Source organism: Mustela nivalis (genome assembly GCF_964662115.1).
Source record: "Mustela nivalis genome assembly, chromosome: 9".
NCBI lineage: Eukaryota > Metazoa > Chordata > Mammalia > Carnivora > Mustelidae > Mustela > Mustela nivalis.
Genome location: NC_139028.1, coordinates 106375656 through 106401589, shown reverse-complemented (window position 1 = coordinate 106401589; position 25934 = coordinate 106375656). Strand labels below are relative to the sequence as shown.

Genomic DNA, 25934 nt, shown 5'->3' with positions numbered 1-25934 from the left:
CAGTTTATTGAGAAGCCTGATTTTCCCCTCTACATTGTGGTAGGGCCATTATTTTAAAACTCGTGGAATTACACACGTGATTCTATTTTGGACTTTATTATTATACTCTTGATCTCTCTGTAAATATGTGCACTGATGACATATTTTTAAAAATAATCTCACTTCATTAAAGGAATTGTTTCTGTTATTGGAAGTCCTCTGAAGTCTTTCTTCTTCTGAGATATTGCCCTGGATATCTAGATCCTTTGCATTTCCACATAACTTTTGATATCAGCTTAACACTAAAAAATGCTATTGAAATTTTTATTGTTACTGCATTAAATCTACAGGAAAATTTATGGAGAACTGGTCTCATCACAATATTTATATCTTCTAACCAATGACATGGTATATATATAAACATTTATCTCTCCTCCAGTAACTCAGTAATGTTTGTTACAGTGTCTAGCAATAAAATCATGCAAATCATTCATTAGACTGTTCCCTAAGTATTCTATAGATTTTATCTAGCATAATTGATAGTTTAAAATTTCAACTTTACCTAATTTTGCTGGTGGATAGCAAAATAATTCATCTTTAATATGTTGATATTATATCCACTAATCTTGCAAAATCTACTTACTATTTCTAACGTTTCAGTGTGAAGTTTTTGAACTTTTAATGTACATATTTATGACACATGAAAATAATCAAACTTTATTCTGCTTTCCCATGTTTACACATGTTCATATATCATGATGTAACAAATCTGAAATGCCACCTATCAAAGGGGAAATAGTTAAAGTGTCAACAGGGATACAGCTAAGGACAGACAGTGTTGACTACACATTGATGTATATATGCCCAGCACACACACACAGAAAAAAACCCAATAAATGCCATCTTATGTCAGTATGTCAGTGTGGTGGGCACTGGTCTTAAAGTGGTGTTTAGACCACAAAATATATTTTAAAAAAGACACCATAAAGGCTTAAAAAACCATTTAATGGGGGTGCCTGGGTGGCTCAGTGGGTTAAAGCCTCTGCCTTAGGCACAGCTTATGATCCCAGGGTCCTGGGATCGAGCCCCGCATCAGGCTCTCTGCTCAGCAGGGAACCTGCTTCCCTTCCTCTCTCTCTGCGTAACTTTCTGCCTACTTGTGATCTCTGTCTGTCAAATAAATAAATAAAATTAATAAAAAAGTTATTTAATGGCAGATGTATTGACTTCACTTAAACCCTTAAATTGTAACATAAGTATTGGCAATTTGAGAATAGAAGTCTGCACTCCAATTGCTCATGGTAATACTTAAGGACAAGTAAAAACTGATACCAGAAGGATGATCACTACTGGAATAACTATAAGTTGAAAAATGAAAAACATTCTAGTTTCCATTACTTTTATACATTACACTTCTTAAAGGCCTATGTCATATAATAAACAGCAGTCTGTAACATGATTTATTATATACAGAGTCTATACTGAGTCCTACATAGGCAGTCTGTGCAGACTTTTCCATATTCTATGCAGGGCACCTTTCACCTCTTTGTTCCTCAGGCTGTAGATCATGGGATTCAGCATAGGTATAATCAAAGTGTAGAATGCGGAAGCAATTTTATCAGTATCGAAGGAATGACTGGATTTGGGCTGCACGTACATGAAGAAAAGTGTTGCATATAATACAACAACCACTGTCAGATGGGATCCACAGGTAGAGAAGGCCTTGTGCCTGCCATCTGCAGAATTCATCCTGAGGATGGCCATTAGGATCAGGATGTAGGACACAAGCACTATCACAAGGGAGGAAACCAAATTGAATGCTGAAAAGATCAGTATTATCAACTCAATATCACGTGAGCTGGAGCAAAGCAAAGTTAACAAGGGAAGACTATCACAGTAAAAATGTCTAATGACATTATGGCCACAGAAAGAAGACATAAATATTTTTATGGTGGTTGTCAGAGAGAGAAAGGCACTGTAGAGATAGGGGATGGCTACCAGCACCCAGCACACCCTTTGTGACATAACAATGGTATAGAGCAGAGGCTTACAGATGGCCACATAGCGGTCATAGGCCATTGCTGACAGAATGAAAAGCTCACTGATGATGAACAAGATGAAGAAAGACAGCTGTGTGGCACACCAGTTGTAGGGGATTGTATTTTGGTTAGTTACAAAATTTACCAGCATTTTGGGTCCTACAGCAGTTGAATAACCAAGATCAATGAAAGCCAGGTGTCTGAGAAAGAAGTACATGGGTGTTTGGAGCCTGGAATCCATGTTGGTGAGGATGATCATTCCCAGGTTGCCCACCACGGAGACTGTGTAGATGACGAGGAAGAGCCCAAAGAAGGGAGCCTGCAGCTCCGGACGGTCTGTGATTCCCATTAGGATGAATTCTGTTAGCACTGTTAGGTTTTGTTTGTTCATCCAGGCTGTTAAGGAGAATTGCTGTGGGAACAACCATCACAAGAGTCACTGGGTTTCAGGAGACAATGTCTGTTGAGATTTTAGGATGCAAAGCCATTGTGGATAAGATAAACCTAATTTTTTAGATGAGTTAATTTAAAATAAGACTCACCTCCATCACTGAACCTGGAACCAAATTTAAAAAGTTTACAGCCTAAGAAATAGGGCAATCTTTGTTTGTTTGCTTGTTTATTTGTTTTCCTTTGGTGCCACATGCTAACTGGAATTCTTGATTTAAAAAAAAAATGTTTTGCATTTAAAATGCCTGTAATTGGCTTTAGAAGGAATTATAATAAAAGTAACAACACTCTGCCTCTTGCCCTTGCAAACTTTAGTTCCAACCTCCATGTAAACCATGATTAACCCAGTTTCCTATCTGTGATATGTTGCACACCAAGTAAAGCCTGCATCTACAAGTTATTCAATATAAAAAGGAAGAATCTCACATTTGCTTTGACCTTAGAACTGATTCTCTGAAATGATGTGTTTAATGATATAGTTGTACTTTCTACCACATTCAAAGACAAGTAAAAGTTAGACTGTATTTTTTAATGTATTACTTAAAATCATCCAATATACTGCTATAAGTGCAACAGACAGAAATATCACTCTAAGTAGGGGATACTATCTCAAATATCTTAGAGGCTGGCAAATAATGTTGCACGAGGTACATGAATGAAAAGAAGATGGGATTGGGAGGGAGACAAACCATAAGTGACTCTTAATCTCACAAAACAAACTGAGGGTTGCTGGGGGGAGGGGGTTTGGGAGAAGGGGTGAGATTATGGACATTGGGGAAGGTATGTGCTTTGGTGAGTGCTGTGAAGTGTGTAAACCTGGTGATTCACAGACCTGTACCCCTGGGGATAAAAATATATGTTTATAAAAAATAAAAAATTATTAAAAACAAAAGGAAAGATTAATTTGAATACTGTTCTTACACCTTTATTTCATCTTTAATCGTATGTACATGAAATGTTTTCTGCTAACACATTTTATTTAAAGATTGCACTTTATCAGGGTGCCTGGGTAGCTCAGTTGTTAAGTGTCTGCCTTCGGCTCAGGTCATGACCTGAGAGTCCTAGGATTGAGCCATGAATCTGGCTCCTTGCTCAGTGAGAAGCCTGCTTCTCCTTCTCCTACTCCCTGTGCTTGTGGTTCCTTTCTCCCTGTCTTCCTCTCTTTGTCAAATAAAAAGTGAATAAAATAAAAAAAGATTGCCATTTATCGACTTTACTTTTCTAACTCCTTTCTCCTTCAGATTGTTTGTAAAGACAGTGTCCCAAAATTTCATGAAAAAAGAGATTATCCATATGTTTTACTAACGATTCCAGAGTGAAAAAGTGAGAACCCCACTATAATTCATTCTGGGAGACAAAATCATGATTTAAAAAAGAAAGATATGATAATAAAAGAATCCTACAATATATTCAGTATATATGCATCCCACAAACTCACATATATTCATATATATATATATATATATATATACACACACACACACACACACACATACATACACATGAGTAACTATATCTCCTCTAAACAATATGTCACTTATATCAGTTTTTAAAAATGTGTAACAATTATAGGACATCCAAGCTGCATTCATCCCACATTTGTCTGGATGATTGAATTTTGGAAATTCTATAATTAGAATTCATCACATTATCCAACTGAATTAGAAAGAAAATGGAGCATTTTAATGGATGAATAATTAATGCCATTTAGAATGGACAAAAGCTATAAAAATTAAGAATAAAAGAGAAATACCATAATGATAGAATATCTAATATAAACTGCCAGGTACCTACTCTTAAAGGGTGAAAAGTTAAGACATTTTGGGGAAAAAAATACAGAAACCTAAACAAATTAGAAAAATATGTTCCTGTATTATACAAGTTAGTGTTATAAAAGTTTCAGTTGTGCTCAACTAGAACCTCTGGATGCCCTTAAATAAGCAGACATTTCCAAAAGAATAGAATAAAAATTCAATATTAATTTGACAGATAAATTACTTCATAAAATTTTCTCTATCCAAAAATCTATTCAAAATATTTATGGTAAAGCAATAACAAACATTCATTAGCAATAATCCAACAAGTGACAAAGCCTGATGTCTTAAGCTGTAAATATACCCAAAGAAAGGACTATCCCACAGCAGTTTTCACAGTTTGGCAAACCTCTTCATCTCAACATTCATTTTATTGTGATACTACAAAACTCTGTGGAGTTCTTCTAAAACTCAACTGAGTGAATATTTGCGTGGCCTCCTCCCAACAGTTCTACCCAAGCACTGCCTGGAAAGAAACAAGGATCAAACTGACTCTTAGCAGGTTTGGAAGCAGAAACTCCAGAGCCGTGCCAGGACCTAGGGGATGGGCATGGAGTACAAGGATGTCCTCTTATGCAAATGAGAACACTCAACCTCAACTCAATATTCTATAACATTTTGTAAATAGCCTCAACTGAGTGGTCATATTGGGTTGGTCATACTGAGAACACTGCGCATTTACTAAAAGTTGGGAGGGAAAAAGGACAGAAGAGGATTGTAAGTAGAGCTTACGAAAATACTAACTCCCCCTTCACAATTTTTTAATGTCTGCAATCTCAATATAAATGTAGAAATAGGGCGCCTGGGTGGCTCAGTGGGTTAAGCCGCTGCCTTCGGCTCAGGTCATGATCTCAAGGTCCTGGGATCGAGTCCCACGTTGCGCTCTCTGCTCAGTGGGGAGCCTGCTTCCTCCTCTCTCTCTCTCTCTGCCTGCCTCTCTGCCTACTTGTGATCTCTCTATCAAATAAATAAATAAAATCTTTAAAAAAAGTAGAAATAATAACAAATAGAAATGAGGTCCCTTACCACCTTCAAAGAACACACTCTTTGTGGTAAACATACATCATTACTCCAGAAAACCTAGTTATGAAGAGAGATGATTTACATGCATGATGTACTGTACTGAGTCTGGCTTTGGTGACTATACTCATATCGGTCATTTAAGTGGAAGACAGGGATCCAAAATCATCACTGCAGTTAATCTAGTAATCAATATAATCAATGCCATCTATTCACCTTAAGTGAAGACTGTCTCTTCTTGTTCCTTTGTGTGATTACTAGACTTGAATGCTGTCAGAAGAATTTATGAACATCTTCTCCCTTTGAGACACTCCCCTGAGAGTGTGAATGCAATTCTTGGTTATTCCCAAAGCATCTGAGAGCAAGAAATGATGCCACTGGTCTTTTCTAATTACTCAGAGTAACTTTGATTTCCCTATTGAGGAGTTTTAAAAAATATTTTATTTATTTGAGAGAGACAAAGAGAGAGAAGTAGGGGTAGGGGCAGAGGAAGAGGGAGAAGCAGACTTCCCACTAAGAAGGGAGTCCCGTGTAGGTTCCATCTCAGGACCCTGAGATTATGACCTGTGAGTTGAAGGCAGACACAGCCAACTGGCCCCCAAGCACCCTGTTTTTATATATACAATTCACTTGCTTTCCTTACATATCATTTTTATTGTATTCACTTAAATGTCTGGATGTAAGTAGAATATTTCTCAGATACTTTCATCATCTATCAATTACATAAACTTCTAGTATTTTCCACAATGGATTCTTCCATGTTTTATATCTGAGGATAAACACAAAACTATTTACACATGACCTATAGTGTGTTAAAAGCTCAGAAGGAATAAAAAATTAGGAATATGTATGTAAATAATTTATAGGGCACCTGGGTGGCTCAGTGGGTAAAGCCTCTGCCTTCAGCCCAGGTCATGATCCCAGGGTCCTGGGAATGAGCCCCGCATGGGGCTCTCTGCTCAGTGGGGGACCTATTTCCCTCTCTCTCTCTCTGCCTGCCTCTCTGCCTACTTGTGATCTCTATCAAATAAATAAGTAAAATCTTAGAAAGGGGGGCACCTAAGTGGCTCAGTTGGTTAAGCTTCTGCCTTCAGCTCAGGTCATGATCTCAGGGTCCTGGGATGGAACCCTGCATTGGGTTCTCTGCCCAGTGGGGGGCCTGCTTCCCCTTCTCTCTCTGCTTGCCTCTCTGCCTACTTGTGATCTCTCTCTCTCTCTCTGTCAAATAAATAAATAAATAATCTTTTAAAAAAATAAAGTAATTTATATTCAGTTTTTTAACCTAAGGGATTGAGTTAATGATACATAATTCCACAACCTGTGTTCATCCTCATCCTAATTCCTACTCCTACATCAGTTTCCTTTCCCTACACAAGTATCTCCTCCACAAAAGTTGATATATGTTCTTAATAAGAAATTCAGCTTTATGAGGTGCCTGTGTAGCTCAGTCAATTAAGTGTCTGACTCTTGTTTCAGTTCAGGTCATGATCACAGGGTCGAGAGATTGAGCCCTGCATTGGACTCCACACTCAGTGGGGAGTCTGCTTGAGATTTTCTCCCTCTCCCTCTGCCTCTCCCCCCACTCATACTCTCCCTCTTAAACTCTAAATTAAATAAATAAATATTTTTTTAAAAAGAAACACGGCTGGGGCGCCTGGGTGGCTCAGTGGGTTAAGCCGCTGCCTTCGGCTCAGGTCATGATCTCAGGGTCCTGGGATTGAGTCCCGCATGGGGCTCTCTGCTCAGCGGGGAGCCTGCTTCCCTCTCTCTCTCTGCCTGCCTCTCCGTCTACTTGTGATTTCTCTCTGTCAAATAAATAAATTAAAAAAAAAAAAAAAAGAAACACGGCTTTATAAAGTGAATATAACTCATGCTTTGAAGTGCGCACATAGGTTGCTACATGACTTATTTCGATTCATCAAGGTTCTCAATCAACTATATGTTTTTGAATTTTATTCATTTTCTATATACACAATATTTTGATGGCTTCTGTTTAATAAAATTGCTATAATCTGTCTCTACCTCCATTTACTATAGGTTTGCTGCCATAGTAAGAGGCATTTAGTTAGTTCCCAACTTGTGACTCTACATGCATCCCCACAATTAACTTTGTGTGTGTGGTCCCCACTGACCCATAAATGAACATGTCTGTGATGTATCTCCTGAGGCCCTGTTTTTGGATAAATAGAGCACATTTAATTTATTTACATAAGGATGGATCTATTCCAAGATTTCTTTAAACTGCATACATCCCACCATCAGTACACATCATTTCATATTGTGGACGTCCAACTCATGAAGATGTAGTGCTTGAACAAATGGTAAAGGCTGCAGCAAATAATTAAATCAGATAAACTTTATAGAGCTAATATAGTTTTCCTTGGTTTAATACTTTATTTTTTTAAAGAATCCAAATACTTGTCAAGATTTGAAAAAAAGAAAAAGTGTGCTATGATCCATGTAAACAAAGAAGTTCAGACATTATAACGGAGACTGATGCACATTAATTCTAGTATAATGTTACTATTTGGATGTCTATAACATGATAATGCTGATGAAGTGGTTGTTGGTTGAAAAAACACTGACGCACACCTCATAGCAAATGGGTGGAGGTGACCTCCAAATCCTACTTTTCCTCCTGGACACCTGGCTAGCTGACTTCTCCTCCTCCTGGCAACTGTGAAGAAGTAGCTGAGCTGTAGCCTGACTCCTCTTGGAAGCACAGCCCCTCCCTGTGGGCAGCCAATCTCCGTCCCTACTGTGTGAAAGTCCTGAGTGCCTCCCATAGTGCTTTCTGTTTCAGAGCTTGTAGTTCTTTTCTTCAATGGTTTCCTTGAAAGCATTTTTTTTTTTTCATTTCCATTGAGATGGCTTTTGAAAATAGCCATTTGGAAAGCAGAGGTGATAGATGAAACCCATGGCACGTAGACATCTGGTGAAGACTTATGGACTTGCAAGGAGATGGCATTAGCTCAATCTAAACTTACCTAGACCTTAAGGGATAAGAAAATCTGTATCAGAACACTTACAATTACTCAGTTTAACTTTTTAAAAGAACTTATTTATTTATTTATCTGGGAGAAAGAGACTTCATGGGTGAACGAGGGGAGGAACAGCAGGAGAGGGGGAGAATCTCAGGCAGACTCCGTGCTCAGTGCTTCATCTGATGCAGGTTTGAACACATTACCCTGAGATCATGATCTGAGCTGAAATCAAGATTCTGATGCGTAACCCACTGAGTAACCAAGATAGTCTCTTAATTTAACGTTTAATTAAAAAAAAAAGAATCATACCAATTTCTGTTATCTTTAAGATTATCAATATGGTAGGAAACAATACCAGACATATTTCCTGGAATGTAAATAAAATATTAGGATATATGATCATGATGCTTCAGAACAAAATGAACTGCTATGAAAATAATCCTTCAGTAAGTTTTGGAATTTAAATTCATGAAATGGCATTTACTATGCTGAATTTGGGGAAGCTTGGTGGTTTTTCTTATTTTCACGGTCTTGAAAGGATTCAGTGTCTGTCACACAAGATTTACGCACTTGTCATGCTTTCTGCCTAGAGTATCCCTATATATGGAATCAGGTCAAAGCTACTGCTTCTGTGGCAGCTGCAGAAAGAGGGGTCCTGTGGCTGTTTGAAGTGTGTCCTAGCGTTCAGGTGGTGTCAGACTTTGCCTTATGGCTGTGTCTTGCATCTTCTCTTGCCCCTCACCACTAGAGGGATTTTGTTGTTACTGGACACAAATGTCATGGAACCTTAATAGCAGTTAGTTAGGGATAAGCTGGAAGTACAGGTGACTTACATCTCATAGGGCGTGAGCTTTGATCAGTTGGAGATTAAAGCTGTCATATAAATTATTTTCCATACCTTACTTCATGGGAAACTGGTACTGGGCTGATACACTTTCCTGACTGGTTGATAGTTTTTTTGATAAATGTGTGCAAGTGATATGTGAGTACATGTGTATGTGTGCATACACTTAGGAACCTTTGAACTAAATACTTTCTGCTTATCCTTCATTAGAAGAGGGCTTTGTGTATATTTTACTTAGGACAAACTTTGTAGCTAAGGAATTTAGAGGAGCAATTAGTGAAAGGTTTTTGAGACCATCCCATTGAGTATTAGTGAATGAGACATGCAAAATTTTAGATTGCCTGGTTTCACAAAGCACACCATATATATAGATATTTGAGGCAGAAATATGTCTCCCACCCTGTTAAAGATGCCCAGAACTGTGAACATGGTGCCTTCCATACAAAGAGATCTGCTGATGTGATTAAGTTAAGGACCTCCAGTTGGGAAGTCTAGTCTGGACTCTCCGGGTGGGACCAATGTAATCCCAAGAAAGAGAGGGAGGTAAGAGAGTCTTAGTCAGAAGGAGATGTGGCAGTGCAAGTAGAGGTCAGAGTTATAGGGTCACTGTTTGGAAGGGTGTGTCAAGCAAGGGAAGAAGGTTGTCTCTAGAAGCTGGAAGAGGAAAAGAAACAGACTCCTCTGGAGGAAGGAGCAAAATCTGCTGACATCTTGGTTGTAGCCCAGTGAGACACATTTTGAAATGTTGACCTTCAGAACTGTGGGATAATAAGTTTCTGTTGTTTCAAGCCACTGAATCAGTGGTGATTTGTTGTAGTATCAGTAGGAAACTAATACAAGTGACAACATAATTATGTTTAGAACACACATATGTAAACAAAGTTAAAAAGTGGAAAGCACTACAGTTTTCATTCTTGACTTTAATTCATTGAATAAAATACATAGGTTTGGTAGACATGCAAGGGTGAGTTTAGACATGTTGCTCCAATTCCATTCACAACTAGACTCAAAGACAATGGTTTTGTGCTGAGGAATATACTTCCCCAATTGTACAGGTATAGGTTGGTACAGCCAAATACAGCAATGGGTAAACCAGACTAACAGAAAATAAATTATCTATACTATATACTTTAATATATTTATAAAAAAGAAAACTTAAAAAATATTTTTTTAAAGATTTTATTTCCTTATTTGACACAGAGAGAGAGATCACAAGTAGGCAGAGAGGCAGGCAGAGAGAGAGGGGGGAAGCAGGCTCCCCACTGAGCAGAGACCCAATGCGGGACTTGATCCCAGGACCCCGGGACCATGACCTGAGCCGAAGGCAGAGGCTTTAATGCACTGGGCCACTCAGGTGCCCCGAAAACTTAAAAATTTTTAAGGGTAATACTATCAAGTTATTGCTACTTCTGCCTGTGGTGAAGAGTAATGTCTGTGACACACTGTGACTTTTCTGTTTTCTGCTAAATATTTTGCTTATTTAAAACGAAAGTTAAGAATTAGCTTACGAAACTAAGTGTCACATTTCATCTGTTTGGCTTGTTTCTGACTTCCTGAGAATGTCAGAATCTATTTTATTTCCAGGTATTGCCTTACCTCTCATGCCATGCCCTGTCTCCCTCATTACATTGTATGTTAGTAGCATTTTGCATGCACAGATAGAAAGAAATAGAATAAAAATGAATATTTATTTATTTATTGTAGGTGGTGCCCTTGAGAATTGGTGTCACCTTAATGGCAATGACTTTTTTTTTTTTCCCTTTTGGTCTACTAACCCTTGACTGCAAAACACTAAACAAAAATGCTAAAAGAAGTAGCGTTTGCTTCATATTTTTATACCACAAATGATTAGCTCTACATAATGTTAGGGAGAAAAAGAGGATTGGAGAAAACTAATTTTATATCATATCAGGATAAATATCAACATTTTGTTTTATGTACATGTACCACACAAGAGGAATGAAAAGTGGACTCTCCCTTCATGCATTGTCTTCTGTTTTTCTACATGGCCTATTCCCATGAATATCTAAGCATTTTTTTGTTCAGTTTTTATTTTATCCTAAAGGTTTCCTTTTCTGTGATATAAATTTATGTGAAGTACAAGATAAAAATGGATTTTAAAAGGTAAACAAATTGTAAGATAAAATAAACAAAAAGTGAAAATAAAACCTTTTGTAGTTGAACAAAACTGATCTATGGCAAGAAAGATGACCTGACGCTTGACCAACATCCAAGGACTGGTTTTCACATAATTTCCCCAATTTCACATTTCCTGTTCCTTGATTAGAAATTATAAAAGCTCAGTAGCAAGTTGTGTTTCATTGTGAAATATGCTTATTCTGGAATTATTGTTTACTACTTATATAAGTATACTTTCTTTGGTCAACTAATACATCTTTGTATTAGCAAAATTTGGGTATTTGAGGTTGGAAAATAAAGGGTTAAGATTTTCCCACTGAAATCCATGGAATTTTTAACTATTTATTACCTCTGCATTTAATAGAGATTAGCTTTTTAGAAGCAAATGAAAACACTTTTATGAAGACAATTGAAGCTTTAAATTTACATTAATTTGAAAGACTGACAAGGGTTATTTAGGAATCGCTTGAATGCATCCTTCACATCTTTGTTCCTTAGGCTATATATAAGGGGATTCAGCATTGGTATCACCAAGGTGTAGAAGACAGAGGCCATTTTGTCAGTATCTAAGGAGTGGTTGGTCCTTGGTTGCAAATACATGAAAAGAATTGTCCCATAGAACACAGTGACAGCCATCATGTGAGAGGCACAGGTGGAAAAGGCTTTTCGTCGGCCCTCTGAAGAACGGATCCTCAAAATGGCAAGGACAATGTTGAAGTATGACGTTAGAACAATAAACATAGAGAATATCAAATTGGTCCCTGCAGAGATAAATATGGCTGTTTCTGGAAGGTAGGTATCAGAGCAGGACAACGCCAACAAGGGAACAGTATCACAGTAAAAATGGTTGATTACATTGGAAGAGCAGTATGACACAGAAAACACACAGGAGGAGACAGTCAGTGCTGTGGTCAGACTGTAGAGGTAAGTGAGGGACACCAGCAGTATGCACATCTGTGGAGAGACCACCACCATGTAGAGCAGAGGGTTGCAAATAGCCACATAACGATCATATGCCATTGCAGCCAGCATGAAAATCTCACCAACAATGAACACCAGGAACCCACCCAACTGGGCTGCACATCCATAGTAGGATATGGTTTTCTTTGTAACCAAGAAGTTTACCAGCATTTTGGGGGCAATGACAGTAGAATCGCCAAGATTAATGATAGCCAAGTGCCTGAGGAAGAAGTACATGGGCGTTTGGAGCTGAGAGTCAACACTGGTGAGGGTGATGATGCCCAGGTTCCCTGCCATGGTCAGCCCATAGATCAGCAGGAAAACAAAGAAGAGTGGAATCTGGAGGTCTGGGCGATCTGAGACTCCCATGAGAATGAACTCAGTCACCTGGGTGAGATTTTCTGAGGCCATTTATTTTGTTGTTCTCATCTTTTTGTGGGGAAAATGGAAGGAAATTAATAGATGGTCAAATTGATTTTTCTGGTAGATGCTAGGTTGTAGACTGTCTCATATAAATTGGATAATAATTTCTGGTTACAGGTAAAAGTGTCAAATTTTAATTGTATTTCTCATAATCTTAAAAAATTTAGAAATACACACTTTCTAGAGACTAATTTCATGTTAAAAGTGTTGTACAAAGCCGTTTTCAATTGTGTTAGATATAATTTATATTAGTTGAGTGTACAAAATCTATTATATGTATTGCTATATATTTGTGTATTTTAATATACTATTGCATGAATATGTATTTACATATACACATGTATCTGTGTATGCTTCCAGCGATAAAAGATAGCTCTGTATAAGAAGTTGATGAGCCAGGGTGACCTCCAATGACTTTCAGTTATTTTCTCCTTAGCTGTCACTGGCTTTCTCTTTAGTCCATACCTTGTCATCATCCTTGGGAATTCTATATTCCTGTCAAAAATGCTTTGACTCTGCTAGTTTTTTTTTTTTTTCTTTCTTTCCTTATCAGTTTCTACCATACCACACTGATTCAGCTGTTCACTGATGGACTATACCTCAGTAGTCCTCCTTCTTAGTGTTATTCAGAAGCTGATTTTTTAAAGTAACCACATTTCTTTGGCCAAATAAACTAGTCTTTTTGATCGCTCTGAATTTTACCTGTTCAGAAACATCTCTATTATTATGTTCTGGCAGCCATTTCTTTTTTTTTTCCATCAAATGCTTCTTTCCTTAAAATTGTTTAATGCCTGTTTGGATGTTTAAAAGAAATATTACTTGTAATTTTGATTTGCTCAAATTTGATTACTTTGTTTTTCTTTTATAGAGAAATGATTGAAGACAAGTGCTAATTTATTCATTATTTACTATACTTTAGGCCCAGAACAATGTTAGCCATTTCAAAATAATGATCTCATTATTCTACAGGAATGTCCAAGAGGACATGGAATTATTTCTATTTCTGATAAGACAGTTGTGGCTCAATGATTGTCATGCAAAGCATCTGCAGAATATTGATTGTTGCTGTAGTTTTATGGTTTTGCTTTATGTGTTTTGTTTGCTTGTTTGTTTGGTCACTTGGTTGGCTGGAAGTTAGGCCACCAGTTACTAGCTGTGGGATTTTTATCAAGTATTTATAATCTTGTATGAATATAATGAGATACTACACAAACATGGGTTAGTACAGAGCCTGATAACAGTGAGAAATTTGGTGCCAGCAGTTCTTGTTATTAGCACATTTTGAACAATTTTTCTAATGTGGTGTCCTATTTGTATCCCACTAACTCATTCTACCTCACTGAAGAGTTTCATAGTTAAAATGGAAATAACAGGTGAACTAAAATTTTGTATATCCAAGCAACTGGGACACATGATATCTAGGTATATATTTAACAAAAGAATCAGGCAGGGGGCTTTCTTAAATCTGTGGTGTTTGTTGAATCAATGATACTTTATTCCATACATCAAATATATGTCTGATGAGGTTATATGACTGTGTGGCACTAGATATTTCATATCTCTTTTCTCCTGCCACCATATCTGTAAGAAGTACACAGATGAGTTTAAGGTGGAAAATACAGAGGTGACACTCACTTTAAATAAAACATTTCCTGTTTGCTTCTAAAAGAGTTCAGTGCATGGTTCACCCTGAGATATAATTCACTCAATAATTGTATCTTTAATTTATCAAAGCAAAAATAAAAAAAAAACACAAAAATGTCATTGTAGATGTGTACTACGAATTTCTGCAATTAGCTTTTAGATAGAAATATTTGCATAGATCATTACCACTTATTAATTCCTTTTTTTAAATAAAATATTACTAATGACAATATTAGGATTGTGTTTTATTTTGGTAAGCATATATCACTGAAATGAAGTATTTTTCTCCTATTTCTTTTGAAAGGTTTCTGATTTAATTATTTTTGGCAAAGCTATGTTAGTTTTTGACACAACTTATTTTAAGCTTGTTGCTGAAAAGAAATATTTTATAAGTCTGCCCAAATACTAGCATGTCAGGAAAAGAACTTTAAAAATGTACCTAATGTTAATCATTTATATTACAACTAGGTGGAGAAATCATACTGCAATTTTTAAAAATAGCTACTGAAATGATTTCAAGAAATCTTCTATTGGTCCCTAACTGTACAATTTGTCTTAAACTTATTTAAACCTGAGCTGTTTTGGGGACAAACTACACCTTGACAGGAGCTGTCAGTGTCCACCAGCATCTCAAAGCCTGGCAGCTGACATCAGGGAACCTTTCTCTCCATCACAGAGTTTGTCACTCTGGACAATGTGAACATCCAGAAGGGGAGAAACTTATTTTTCTTGATGTTTAACAATTTAGTAGGTCCATCTTGGAGAAGAAATCAGATATTTCAAATTACTTAAGAAGCTTCCTGTCTGGTGTAGAGGGCCTTCTAAAACATCAGTCTGCTAGCTCTAGGGCAGAAAAATTCCTCTTTATCCTAAGGTGAGATAGAATGCTCTTAAGGACTCTTCATTTCTCTGTAGAAATGCTCACACTGCTTAATTTAACAGGGGTTCTGGGGACCATGCTTTGAGTCATTTCTCTGTCCCTTCCACTGAGGCTTCAGAGAATAGGGAGTTAAGTCCCCAGTCAGTCCTGAGTCTGATTTGAATCCATAAAGTTCCCAAGATACATGGTCTTCACATCCAGGATGAGTACTAAGTAAATGGTTGGGGTGAACCTACCTGTCCAGAGATCTGCTGAGACCCACTGTGAAGGTTCTGCAGGAGGCATGCTGAAGAAATTTACCTGTGTCTGATGTCCCTGAAGACCTGCACACGGGAATAAGCTTGTTTATGGATCCAGGCCCCACGCATGAAAACAGGAATTCCCAGATAAAGTTCTGGTTCCTCAGGGAGAGAAAGACCAATTATGCAAGTTTCTACACAGGAATTGCACCCAGAGAGTGAAAATGTAGGGCCAGCCTAGGCATTTGCTTAGATGATCCTATTGAGTAACAATCTCACGCAATGATTCCACCCTTTGGGTGTTTCTTTTGAATTGTCCCCTGTGGTGGTTGGGAAGTGTGGCTGCTGGCCCTGGGGTGGATAAAATCCAACAATTAGAAGCCCAGGATTCTGGCTCCAGTGTTCCATTTTACTGTGAATGTTGGGAGTAGAACTGAAGGCAAAGCCTCCATTCTAGTCAAGAACAAGCCCTGGTGTATCTGTCATAATATTCAGATGACATAGAGCATAAATTCAAAATGGGCATGGTTGCAAGAATACTAAACATCAGTCATGTTAGAGGCTTTCAGAAGGTACCCATCAGGGGCGCCTGGGTGGCTCAGTGGGTTAAAGCCTCTGCCTTTGGCTCAGGTCATGGCCCCAGCGTCCCGGGATCAAGCCCTGCATTGGGCTCTCTGCTCAGTGGGGAGCCTGCTTTCTCCTCTCTCTCTGCCTGCCTCTCTGCCTACTTGTAATCTCTCTCTGTCAAATAAATAAATAAATTCTTAGGAAAAAAAAAAAAGGCACCCATCATATGCCTGATCTTGTTGCTGTTTTTTTTTTAATTAAAATTATTTAATGGAGAATACATTCTTCATATAATCTTGTGATCTTTCCTCAAGCGTGTATAAATATGATTTAATATTCACAATATTTTTATATTACTCTTGTGCAAGATTTTCTAGTCTGTAAGTTTTATAAGTAAAAAGGGCATGTCTAAATAGTTTGTATTAATGCCTTCTAAAAAAATACCCAGGAAAGAGTAGGTGTTCAAAAGATATTTTCTGATTTACTGACTGATGCAATGAATGATGAATAAGTGAATGAGTGAATATAATATCCATCTTAAAATTCTGAGATAAAGTATGAGGTTTTATTTTCAGCTCTGCCATTTATCATTAATGTGATTTTAACTTTGATACAGAAGCAATGATAGGGGCACCTGTGTGGTTCAGTGGGTTAAAGCCTCTGCCTTTGGCTCAAGTCATGATCCCAAGGACCTGAAATCGAGCCCCAAATAGGGCTCTCTGTTCAGCAGGGAGCTTGCTTCCCCCTCTCTATGTGCTTGCCTCTCTGCCTTCTTGTGATCTGTCTGTCAAATAAAGAAATAATCTTAAAAAAATAAAAATCCTGACAACTTGAGTATCATTCTGTAGAATATTCACTGCTTTAGGGCAGGACACACTGTTCCTTCTTCATCTTGGTGTTCCTAATATCTAACATAGGTGTAGCACATTCTAGGCTCTACCATTTTTGAAGTAACAGTCAAATTGTGGACCCGAAAGAGGAAATAACAAAGATATTGACACATCTTAAGTTACTCATGAGAATGAATTGAAATTCTTGAGGTCCTTTCTGAAGTCCAAGTATTCACAGGAAGGTTGTGTTGTTGCCTCCTCTGAAATGTCATTTGTAAGTTGTCTGTCATGTTACTGAAGTTAGTCTGTACCCTGGTTACTCAAAAGGAGTTCAACCCCTCATTAGCTCTTCTAACTTCTCTATTTAGTGTTCCCACAATGTCATATAAATTTTTTTTAAATATTACCTTTACACTTTCCATTATTATTGATGATTTATATTATAATTTGGTCTCTCATTTGAAACTTATTTATTGTACAGGATATATTTTTCCTTCCTAAGTTCTGAGTATGCTATATAATAAACTTACTTTGGTTAAGCAGATAAATTTGAAGAAAATATATGACCATCCTGGATCAAAAATCATTTGATTTTTCAAAGCATTTGTAAGAAACACATACATGTCTACATACATATATATCCACACATGTATAACTGTGTAGAAAATGATATTACAGGCATCATATTTCCATCCCCACCTGTGAATACTTTTGTTACATAACATTCATTATTTTAAGGTAATATATTTATTACATATAAATCGAATATGTACTAATTCTTTTTCCCCATTCCCGTTTCCTCCACCCTGTCTAGAGGCATTAACTGTAAATTATATACAAACTTTTTCCGGTTTTCCATATCTTTTCATTTATTTTTTATTTTGTAAAGAAAAAATAATGTGATCTACACTTTGAACAATATTTGACCAATATTAAGGCATAAAATACAGTAATAGTGATTATAAGCACAATGTTTTATAAAAAAAAATCGCTATAACTCAATCATCTTGCATAACTAAAACTTTATATCTACTGTTTATCAACTATTTCCCTTTTCCCCTAGCCTCTAACAACCGCCATTCTATTCTTGGATTCTATGTGTTTATTTTTTATATCTCATACAGATGGCATTATGCTGTATTTGTTTCTTTGTGACTAGCTTATTTCATTTAGTATAATGTCAAGTTCATCCATACTGTCTTCTTTTTTTTTTTTTTCCCTAAGATTTTGTTTATCTATTTGAGAGAGAGAGAGAGAGAGAGCATGAACAGGAGGGATGAGCAGAGGGAGAAGCAGGCGTCCAGTTAAACAAGGAGCCTGAAGTGGGGCTTATTCCCAGGACCCTGGAATCATGACCTGAGACAAAGGCAGATGCTTAACCAACTGAGCCACCCAGGCATCCCTATATGGTCTTCTTTAAAAAATTAAATGCATTTACTGTTATATTTTGGATACATAAATTATACATATTGTTATGAGTTATGTGGATTTAAAGTTTATAAGAGGATTCATGTTATCTTATTTCGTAATTATAAATAAAAATTTGTAAATATAGGTGTAATTTGATTTATATGTATTCATGATTATAAATTTTGTCTACTATATGTAATAATTGTCTTTTAATTTTGCTTTGACATAATTTATTTTATAATGTTTTATATTTGGTGTACTCACATTAGTTTGTATTTGCAAACAACCAAACTTTAAAGAAATTAATCAATGATGAGAATTCTTCTCATTTTAAATGTTTGGAAAACATTAATGATGTAACTATGTGTTTTCCTAAGTTAAAACATATTTGTTTTTCATAATAAATATTACATAGGAATACAATTGACTTTACATAGTCACATTAGCCAGGTTTTGATTTGTTTTTACCATAAAAATGCTTTTATTTTTTAATAAAGTTAAACCTCTTTTTACACTCTTTCATCTTTCTATTAATCCTGGCCTTGAACCTAATTTCTAGAGATAGATGAGTGTTTCAGTGGTATTCAACTGAGGAAGTTTTGTTTTCCAAAGAACATTTGGCATAGTTTTAGGTATTTTGATTGTTATAACTTGAAGAAGTGTGCTACTGGCATATCATGGTTAGAGTCCAGCGATCCTATTAATTATCCTAATGCTTTAGGTCTGCTCCCCACCCAACAAAGAATTGTCTACCCCAAAATATTAATAGGGCCAAAGATGGAAAACTAGGTAGGTGATAGATAGTGAGATACCTGAGCTAGAAGATAGATACATAGTTATGTGGATACATAGAGAAGAAAAAATTCTAAAAAAAGATAAAAACTTTAGATTGAAAGGTAATTAAAACTTTTTTATTTGTTGTTATATACTGACAATTACATAATTATATTTACCAAATTTAAATCACATAATATAATATGTTAATTATGTCCAAAAAATTTAAAAACTGGAATGCCAATAATCAATGGAAACATCTATTTATTTATTTATTTATTTATTTATTCCTTTATTTATTTAAGAGTTTATTTATTTATCAGAGAGTGAGAGAGAGAGAGAGGGCACAAATGGGCAGAACAGCAGGCAGAGGGAGAGGGAGAATCAGCCTTCCCCCTGAGCAGGGAGCCCAATGTGGGACTGGATCCCGGGATCCTGGGATCATGACCAGAGCTGAAGGCAGATGCTTAACAGACTGAGCCACCCTGGCGTCCCTATGGAAACACTGAAAATGACTATGGTAAAGCATGGTCCTGTGAGACCCCTTATGCCCTTATGTGGTAGGATGAAACAGTTAACACACTTGACTGATACACAATAGAGGCATGTAGGTAGGAAACTTTAACAGACTATAGTAGAGATTATTTGTCTTTGTATAGAGAACTCTCCCAGGAAATATACAGAGGTAGATAGAGCCACTGCTATGCTGACAGTGGTGGTATATACAAAGGAATACAAATGATGCAAATGATGAAAATGATACAAATGCAAATGATGTAAATTATTCTCTTTTCCCATAGGAGCAAAATCAATTTTTTTTCCGGCATTGCTGGGAAAGATAAATGAGAAATGTTTCAGTGTGTTTATGATACCTGGACATAGTTCTCAAATATAATGCATAGTAGTGTTTTCTTGTGGGTGTTTGTTTTTGTTTTTTTAAGTGGTGGAAGTATGTTGTCTGAAACAAATTATCTTCAAACACGTACATATGTAAATTCTTTTTGTTCAATTTAACTTCTTTTCAGGGTTCTCATGATAAAAATAGATCAAGTAGTGAGTTACCCAAGTAATTGGCCCCAATCCCTTCACCCTGCCATGTTCCAACTCCATGACTAAAATTGGGCCATCCATGTGTTGTTCTTTTGGAGAACTTACTTCTATCTTCCTTAAAATATTTAATAAAAATTTACCTAAAACCAAACTATTTCTTCCTCCCCAGGTGCATTTTCCTTAGAACTGACATACACCAAGTTGCTTGTAACACATCAGGTATATATTGTACGACTGGAATCTCAGATAATACAAGGAAACTGCAAGAATCTGAGGTCATTGGAATTGGTTTTATGACAAAACTTCATAAAAATTCCCTTTGGATAAAAAGATCCTCTACTTTATAGAAAAATAATGTGTTTTAAAGTTGCTATATTATGTAACAGATTACTGGCAAAGTGAAACACACAGATAATTTTAAGAGATAGACATATACATATAGGTTTATAGATCCTGGGGTGTTATAACTCGTTCTGCACACTATGGCCACAAGAATCTCCTATATACTATGAGAATAACCTATAATATGCACAAACATAAATATAGTGAAATAAAAAATATATAAATATCCCTAATAAACTGTCACTTAAAAATATCAGAATAGAATGAGGATGACAGGCTAAAGTAAAAGAATTAATGGATCAAAAAAGTTTATCAGTGCTTCTCTAGAAGGAGAAGGAAGGTAGGAAAGAAATAGAAAGGGAAGGAGAGAGGGAGAAAAACATTATGTTGAGATTATATTGAAACTACAGATCAATCCAAAGGTATTTGACATTGTCACAATTTCTATTCCATGGACATATTTGGTTTCAATTTTCATTGATTTGTTTCTTTGAAATGCCTTTTTAAATTATATATATCTTACTGAAGACTTAGATATTTTGTTAGATTTATTCATAAAGTAGGGTTTTTTATTGGTTTTATAGATGTTACCCTCCTTTCTTATTATTTTTAATAAATTATTAGTAGATGTTTCCTATGTAGTTAATCATAAAATTTACTTAAAAGTTTTTTTAATGGCAGTATGTGTTTCTTATTTTTATACTTTGTATTCTTATTTTTATTTACACTTTTTATTTTTATTTTTATACTTCTTATTCTCTATCATGTCAAACCAGCTACAATGTCTAATACACACTGAATATAACTGGTGAGACTGGGTCTCCTAGTCCTGGCCAATTTCAGAAGGAAAGTGTTCAGTGTTTTAGTTTTACATCACACGTTATCTATAGGTTCTTAAATGTAATAATTTGTATTCCTTATTATAAAATCATAGAAGTATTTTCACTGCCTTAAATATCTCTGTATCCAATTTTTTTTTTATTGTCCCTCTCTGAAGAATTTTTATGGATATTGTTTACAAACCCTAGTTTCTTCTGTTCTGCTCAGCTGGGCAGTTTATTACAAATAGGTGTTGAATTTTATCATAAACGTATTTGCTTTCTTTTTTTTTTTTTCATATTTGCTTTCTTTTAACCTATAAGGATGTCACTTTCTGTGATTTAGGTAATGGGTTTTCAAATGGGAACTCAGCCTTGCATTCTTGCCTTTGAACAACACTCCTCTACTGTATCACAAATTCTAAACAAAATGGGTAACTTATATGAAATACCGAATGAGCACAGCTCAACCTCATATACTGGTGTTGATGAAGTTCTAGACTATAAGTGAGGTTCAGTTGGGTGAGGTCCAGAGCCGATGACCAAGAAAGAATTCTTGAGACATCTTTGGTGCAAAATGGTGTTTAATTAAGGCACGGGGGACAGGACCCGTGGGCAGGAAGAGCTCTGCTCTGGGGTTACCAGGGGTTATGTAGGATAGGGTTGGGGGAAGTAAGGAAAAGGGAGGTGACAACAGACTTTCATTTGCTAAAGGGGCCTACAAGCTACTGGATACCAGAGTCCTTGCCATTGCCAAGGTCGTTTTGCCATCTAGCAAGGTATTAACATTTAAGATGGGGGAGAGATTCCTAAAGAATGTCATATTTCCCACCCAGGAGTGGGGCTGGGGGAGGGTTGGAGGGTGTCACCTTTTGCTTTGTCCTCAGCCAGCCTTCTGTTCCCTCATCAGTGTGATGTCAGGAAAGCCTGGGCCCTTTCCCTTAAGATACGCATTCATTCCCCCACTTACTTGGCCTTCTTTGCTTATTCCAAGTCCTGGACGTATTTTACTTTTCTTCAAGAAACTTTGTGGGTTTTAGCTCACATTTATATTCACAATACATCTCAATTAATGTTTGCATATGATGCAAACAGGGTTTATGTTTTACTTAATTCAACAAGGTCAGTTTGCTGAGAAGCTCTCCTTTCCCCATGACACTACAGCAGGACTTTTGTTTTAAGTCAGCTTGATGGGGTTTTGGAATATAAGGTCCAGCGCCGAGGATCAAGAAATAATTCTGGAGGAACCTTTGGTCCAAAATGATGGTTGATTAAAGCACAGGGACAGAACTGTTGGGCAGAAGTTGCTGCTGCCCGGAGTTGTGAGGAGTGACCAGTTGTGGCCAATTATGTACTACCAGGATGGGGGAGGTATGGTAAAAGGGAGGTCTCAAAAGAACTTTCGTGTTAAAGAAGAAAGTCCTTACCATTGCCAAGTTAAGCAGGGTTGTTTATCCTTCTAGTAAGATATTAACATTAAGGTAGTTGGGAACTTCTTGGAGGAAAATTACACTCTGCCCCCTTCAAGTATCTGTCAAGGTTATAAGAGCATTTAGTTGTATCCCTTTCCTTTTGGAAGCTTGTTTATTGATAAAAATGCTTTGTTCTTGTAGATTGCTAAAATATTTATTAACTGAGGGAGACTCAGGTCTTGCAGAATTGTAATATCTAGGTTAACGATTTGTTTTTCCTTTAGGGCAGCCAGGAGTGGTTGAGGAATGTCACATGTATTCTATGGGAAAAGGGTTGTGGGGTGTCAGCTTCCCCTTCTCCTCAGTTCAGTTTGCCTTGTGTTCCCTCACCAAAGTGAAGTTATACATGTGAGTCTATTCGGGGGCTTTGTTTTTATATGCTTTATTGGCATCTCTATCCATATGTGCACGAATGCTATGTTTAAAAAGAAAACCTAGCTTTATGAAAGGAATTTATGCCCATTATTAAATTCTTATAGGATATTGCCCTGGCCAATTTAGATCTTTTGCATTTCCATATAAATTCAGATATCAACTTAAATATTTAAAAATACTATTGGGATTGATTATTACTGTGTTCAGTCTATAGGATAATTCAGAGAGAACTGACCTCACCACAGCATTTATTTTTTCCAGCCAATAGACATGATGTAATGCTACATCTATGTTTTCTTTAATAACTCAGTAATATCTTTGTGGTTTCTAGCAATAAATTCATGCAAATTATTTGTTAAAATTTCCCTGAATTTCCTCCCAGCTATAATATGGATTTTTTTCTGGTGTTATTCATGTTTAAAATTTTATTTTTACCCATGTTTTGCTAGTATATGGCAAAATAATTGATCTTTTATATGGAAATCCCATTTGTACTAAGCTTAGAAAGTTCATTATTTTTAATATTTCAGCCTTAAGATTCTTTTGAATTTTTAAGGTACCCAATTATGCCATTTAAAATTATACTCTTATTTATGCTTTCCTAAGCATGCACATATTCACATATGATAATTTCACAGAATACTGCCCATCCCATGCATGCAAGCAACAGTACAAGGCTAAAACAGTGTTAGTATGCTTTGCATAATACATCATTTATTGAATTTCATTTATTTTTTTTAAAGCTTTTTATTTATTCATTTAAGAGAGAGAGCAAGAGAGCAAGAGCAAGTGAGAGCAGGAGGGAGGGTCACAGGAAGAAGAAGTGGACTCCCTGCTGAGCAGGGTGCTGGGGGCATGGGGCTCCACCCCAGAACTCCAGGCTAGATCCCAGGACCTTGGGATCATGCCAGAGCCAAAGGCAAATACTTAAGCAACTCAGCCACCCAGGTGCCCCTATATTTGTAAACAGTCTCCACTACCTATGAATGGTGTTTCTCACCTCTTTGTTCCTCAAGCTATAGATAAAGAGATTCAGCGTGGGTATGACTAAAATGCAAAATAAGAAGACTATTTTACCAGTATTAAAGGAATCACTAGATTTGGGCTGCACATGCATAAAGAATAGAGTGCCTTACAATATGGCTATCACCGTCAGGTGACATTGACAGGTGGAAAAAGGCTTGTGTCTGTCCTCTGCAGAGTTCATTTTGAGGAAGGCAACAGGGATCTGCATGTAAGACACAAGGACTATCAGAAGAAATGACACCAAGTTTAAAGCTAAAAAGATCAGAATTGTCAATTGAATTTCATGTGTGCCTAGTAGAGCAAAATGATCAATGGTAGACCATCACAGCTGAAAATGCCCTAATGATATTTTGGCTCCCAAATAATGAAAGTAAATTTTTATGATGGACAGCAAAGCTCTGCCTCCCTCTTGCTACCTGATGCAGCTTTTTACACTAAATTAAATGACAATGAGTATATTCTGCAATGAAAAATCAATAAAATACACATTTAAATACATGTACTTAAATATCTATGTAATTTTCAAGGAGGAATAAAGAGAGTTTCAAAAAAAGCTGTTAAAGAAGTGGAAAAGACACCTTAATTTTAGGCAAAATACATGTTACTTTATACATGTATATATGTATACTGTATACATGTTTATAATTTTGCAAGAATTCTTCTTTGACTAAGTTTGTATTTGTACATCTTTTAAGCTTAGTTCCAATCTCCATTAGATGTGCATTTAGTCATTCAAGGGACAATCTGATGGCATTCCAGAAACTTCCAAGTCTTGTAGGTAAGGAAGCAGGGCAGTCCTCTTATTAATCAGGCTTTAGGGTGTGATGGAGACATTAGGTAGTGATACCAATGTTGTAATCATTTGTTTCCGCATCACCTCCAACTAAAGTGGTGATTTGCAAAGGACATTGATGCATTTGGGAAACACAAGGCATATTTGAAACAGAGAAATTGTGTTGTACCTGAGTTTTCACATCCGAGAGATCACCAAGGAGCCAACAGCGATGCAATCACATGAGGGTTCATTTAACAAGCTTAAGCTTGGGCCCAAGTATACCCGACACAGTCGAGTAGGGACTTGGACCCCAAACCAGATTATAGTCAGAGTTTTTAAAGGCAGAGTAGGGGTGGACTCAGAGGTAGGTGAGGACAAAGGGGATTAGGAATAATGTAAATCTCTCTAAGGAATTTTGGAAGCAAGGTCTCCAGGACCTTGAGGGGCTAGCTATTGTTGGGAGAAAGGTTATTTATTACCACTAATAAAAATCTTCTCGTGAGACCCTTTAGATGTATATCAATGGGTCATATGCTTGGGAATGATTGCTGACACCATCTTGGAGATTTAGAGATAAAGTGCCCTAAAGGAATTATTACAGTAGACTTACAAGATCCTGGTTGGACCTGATGGAGTAGGGGGTCGGTCAGGCTAGGATTGTCCTTAGCAAAACCTCAAGGTGAGAGCAGTTAAGTCCCCTGGGGAGATCCATTCTGTCTGTTTCAAGGGCTTGTCGGTAGGTAAAGAACTTTAATGACTTTCTCCTGCCTCTGTTTCCCACATCATTCCTCCCTTAACAATTTTGATCCTTAAATCTTTAAGATTGTTGAAGGTAGAACTTCAACTTCTTCCTGCTAAACAGGGGCATAGAGTTGTTCCTACCTACTCGGGTCAACACTGGTCAGTTGGAGAATGTATAAGAGAGTTATGAAAGACAGAGGCAGCTGAGTCCAGGGGAGACTGCTCAGGTGAACTTCCCAAGTGGAAAGGATCATCTGTGGAAGTTATGGCAGCGAAGGAGTTGAAGTCGGGTGAGGAGACATGGGGGAAAATAGCAAAAGATGATTAGTGTGACAAAAA

The 25934-nt window shown here is 36.7% G+C and overlaps 2 protein-coding genes and 1 long non-coding RNA gene across 3 annotated transcripts in view; 1 reads left to right on the top strand and 2 right to left on the bottom strand.

Annotated features, from left to right (window-relative positions):
- Window positions 1-7969, bottom strand: part of LOC309872865 (olfactory receptor 8K3-like) — a gene marked incomplete at both ends in the record, with an annotated part of 32425 nt that extends 24456 nt beyond the window's left edge. Inside the window, 2 exons of the mRNA XM_082747830.1 lie at window positions 1468-2430; window positions 7895-7969. Of these exons, the coding sequence (XP_082603956.1) occupies window positions 1468-2409 (942 nt within the window). Of the gene's footprint in view, window positions 2431-7894 lie in introns of the transcript that reaches the window.
- The window catches only part of LOC309873044, a 44036-nt gene continuing 20393 nt past the window's right edge, over window positions 2292-25934 (top strand). The window contains exon 1 of the long non-coding RNA XR_014316169.1: window positions 2292-2352. This is a non-coding gene — a long non-coding RNA (uncharacterized lncRNA). The remainder of the gene's footprint in view (window positions 2353-25934) is intronic.
- On the bottom strand, window positions 11693-12640 carry LOC309872850 (olfactory receptor 8J2; the record flags this gene model as incomplete). The annotated part of the gene is made up of 1 exon (XM_082747819.1): window positions 11693-12640. The coding sequence occupies one exon, from the start codon at window positions 12638-12640 to the stop codon at window positions 11693-11695; it is 948 nt and encodes a 315-aa protein (XP_082603945.1).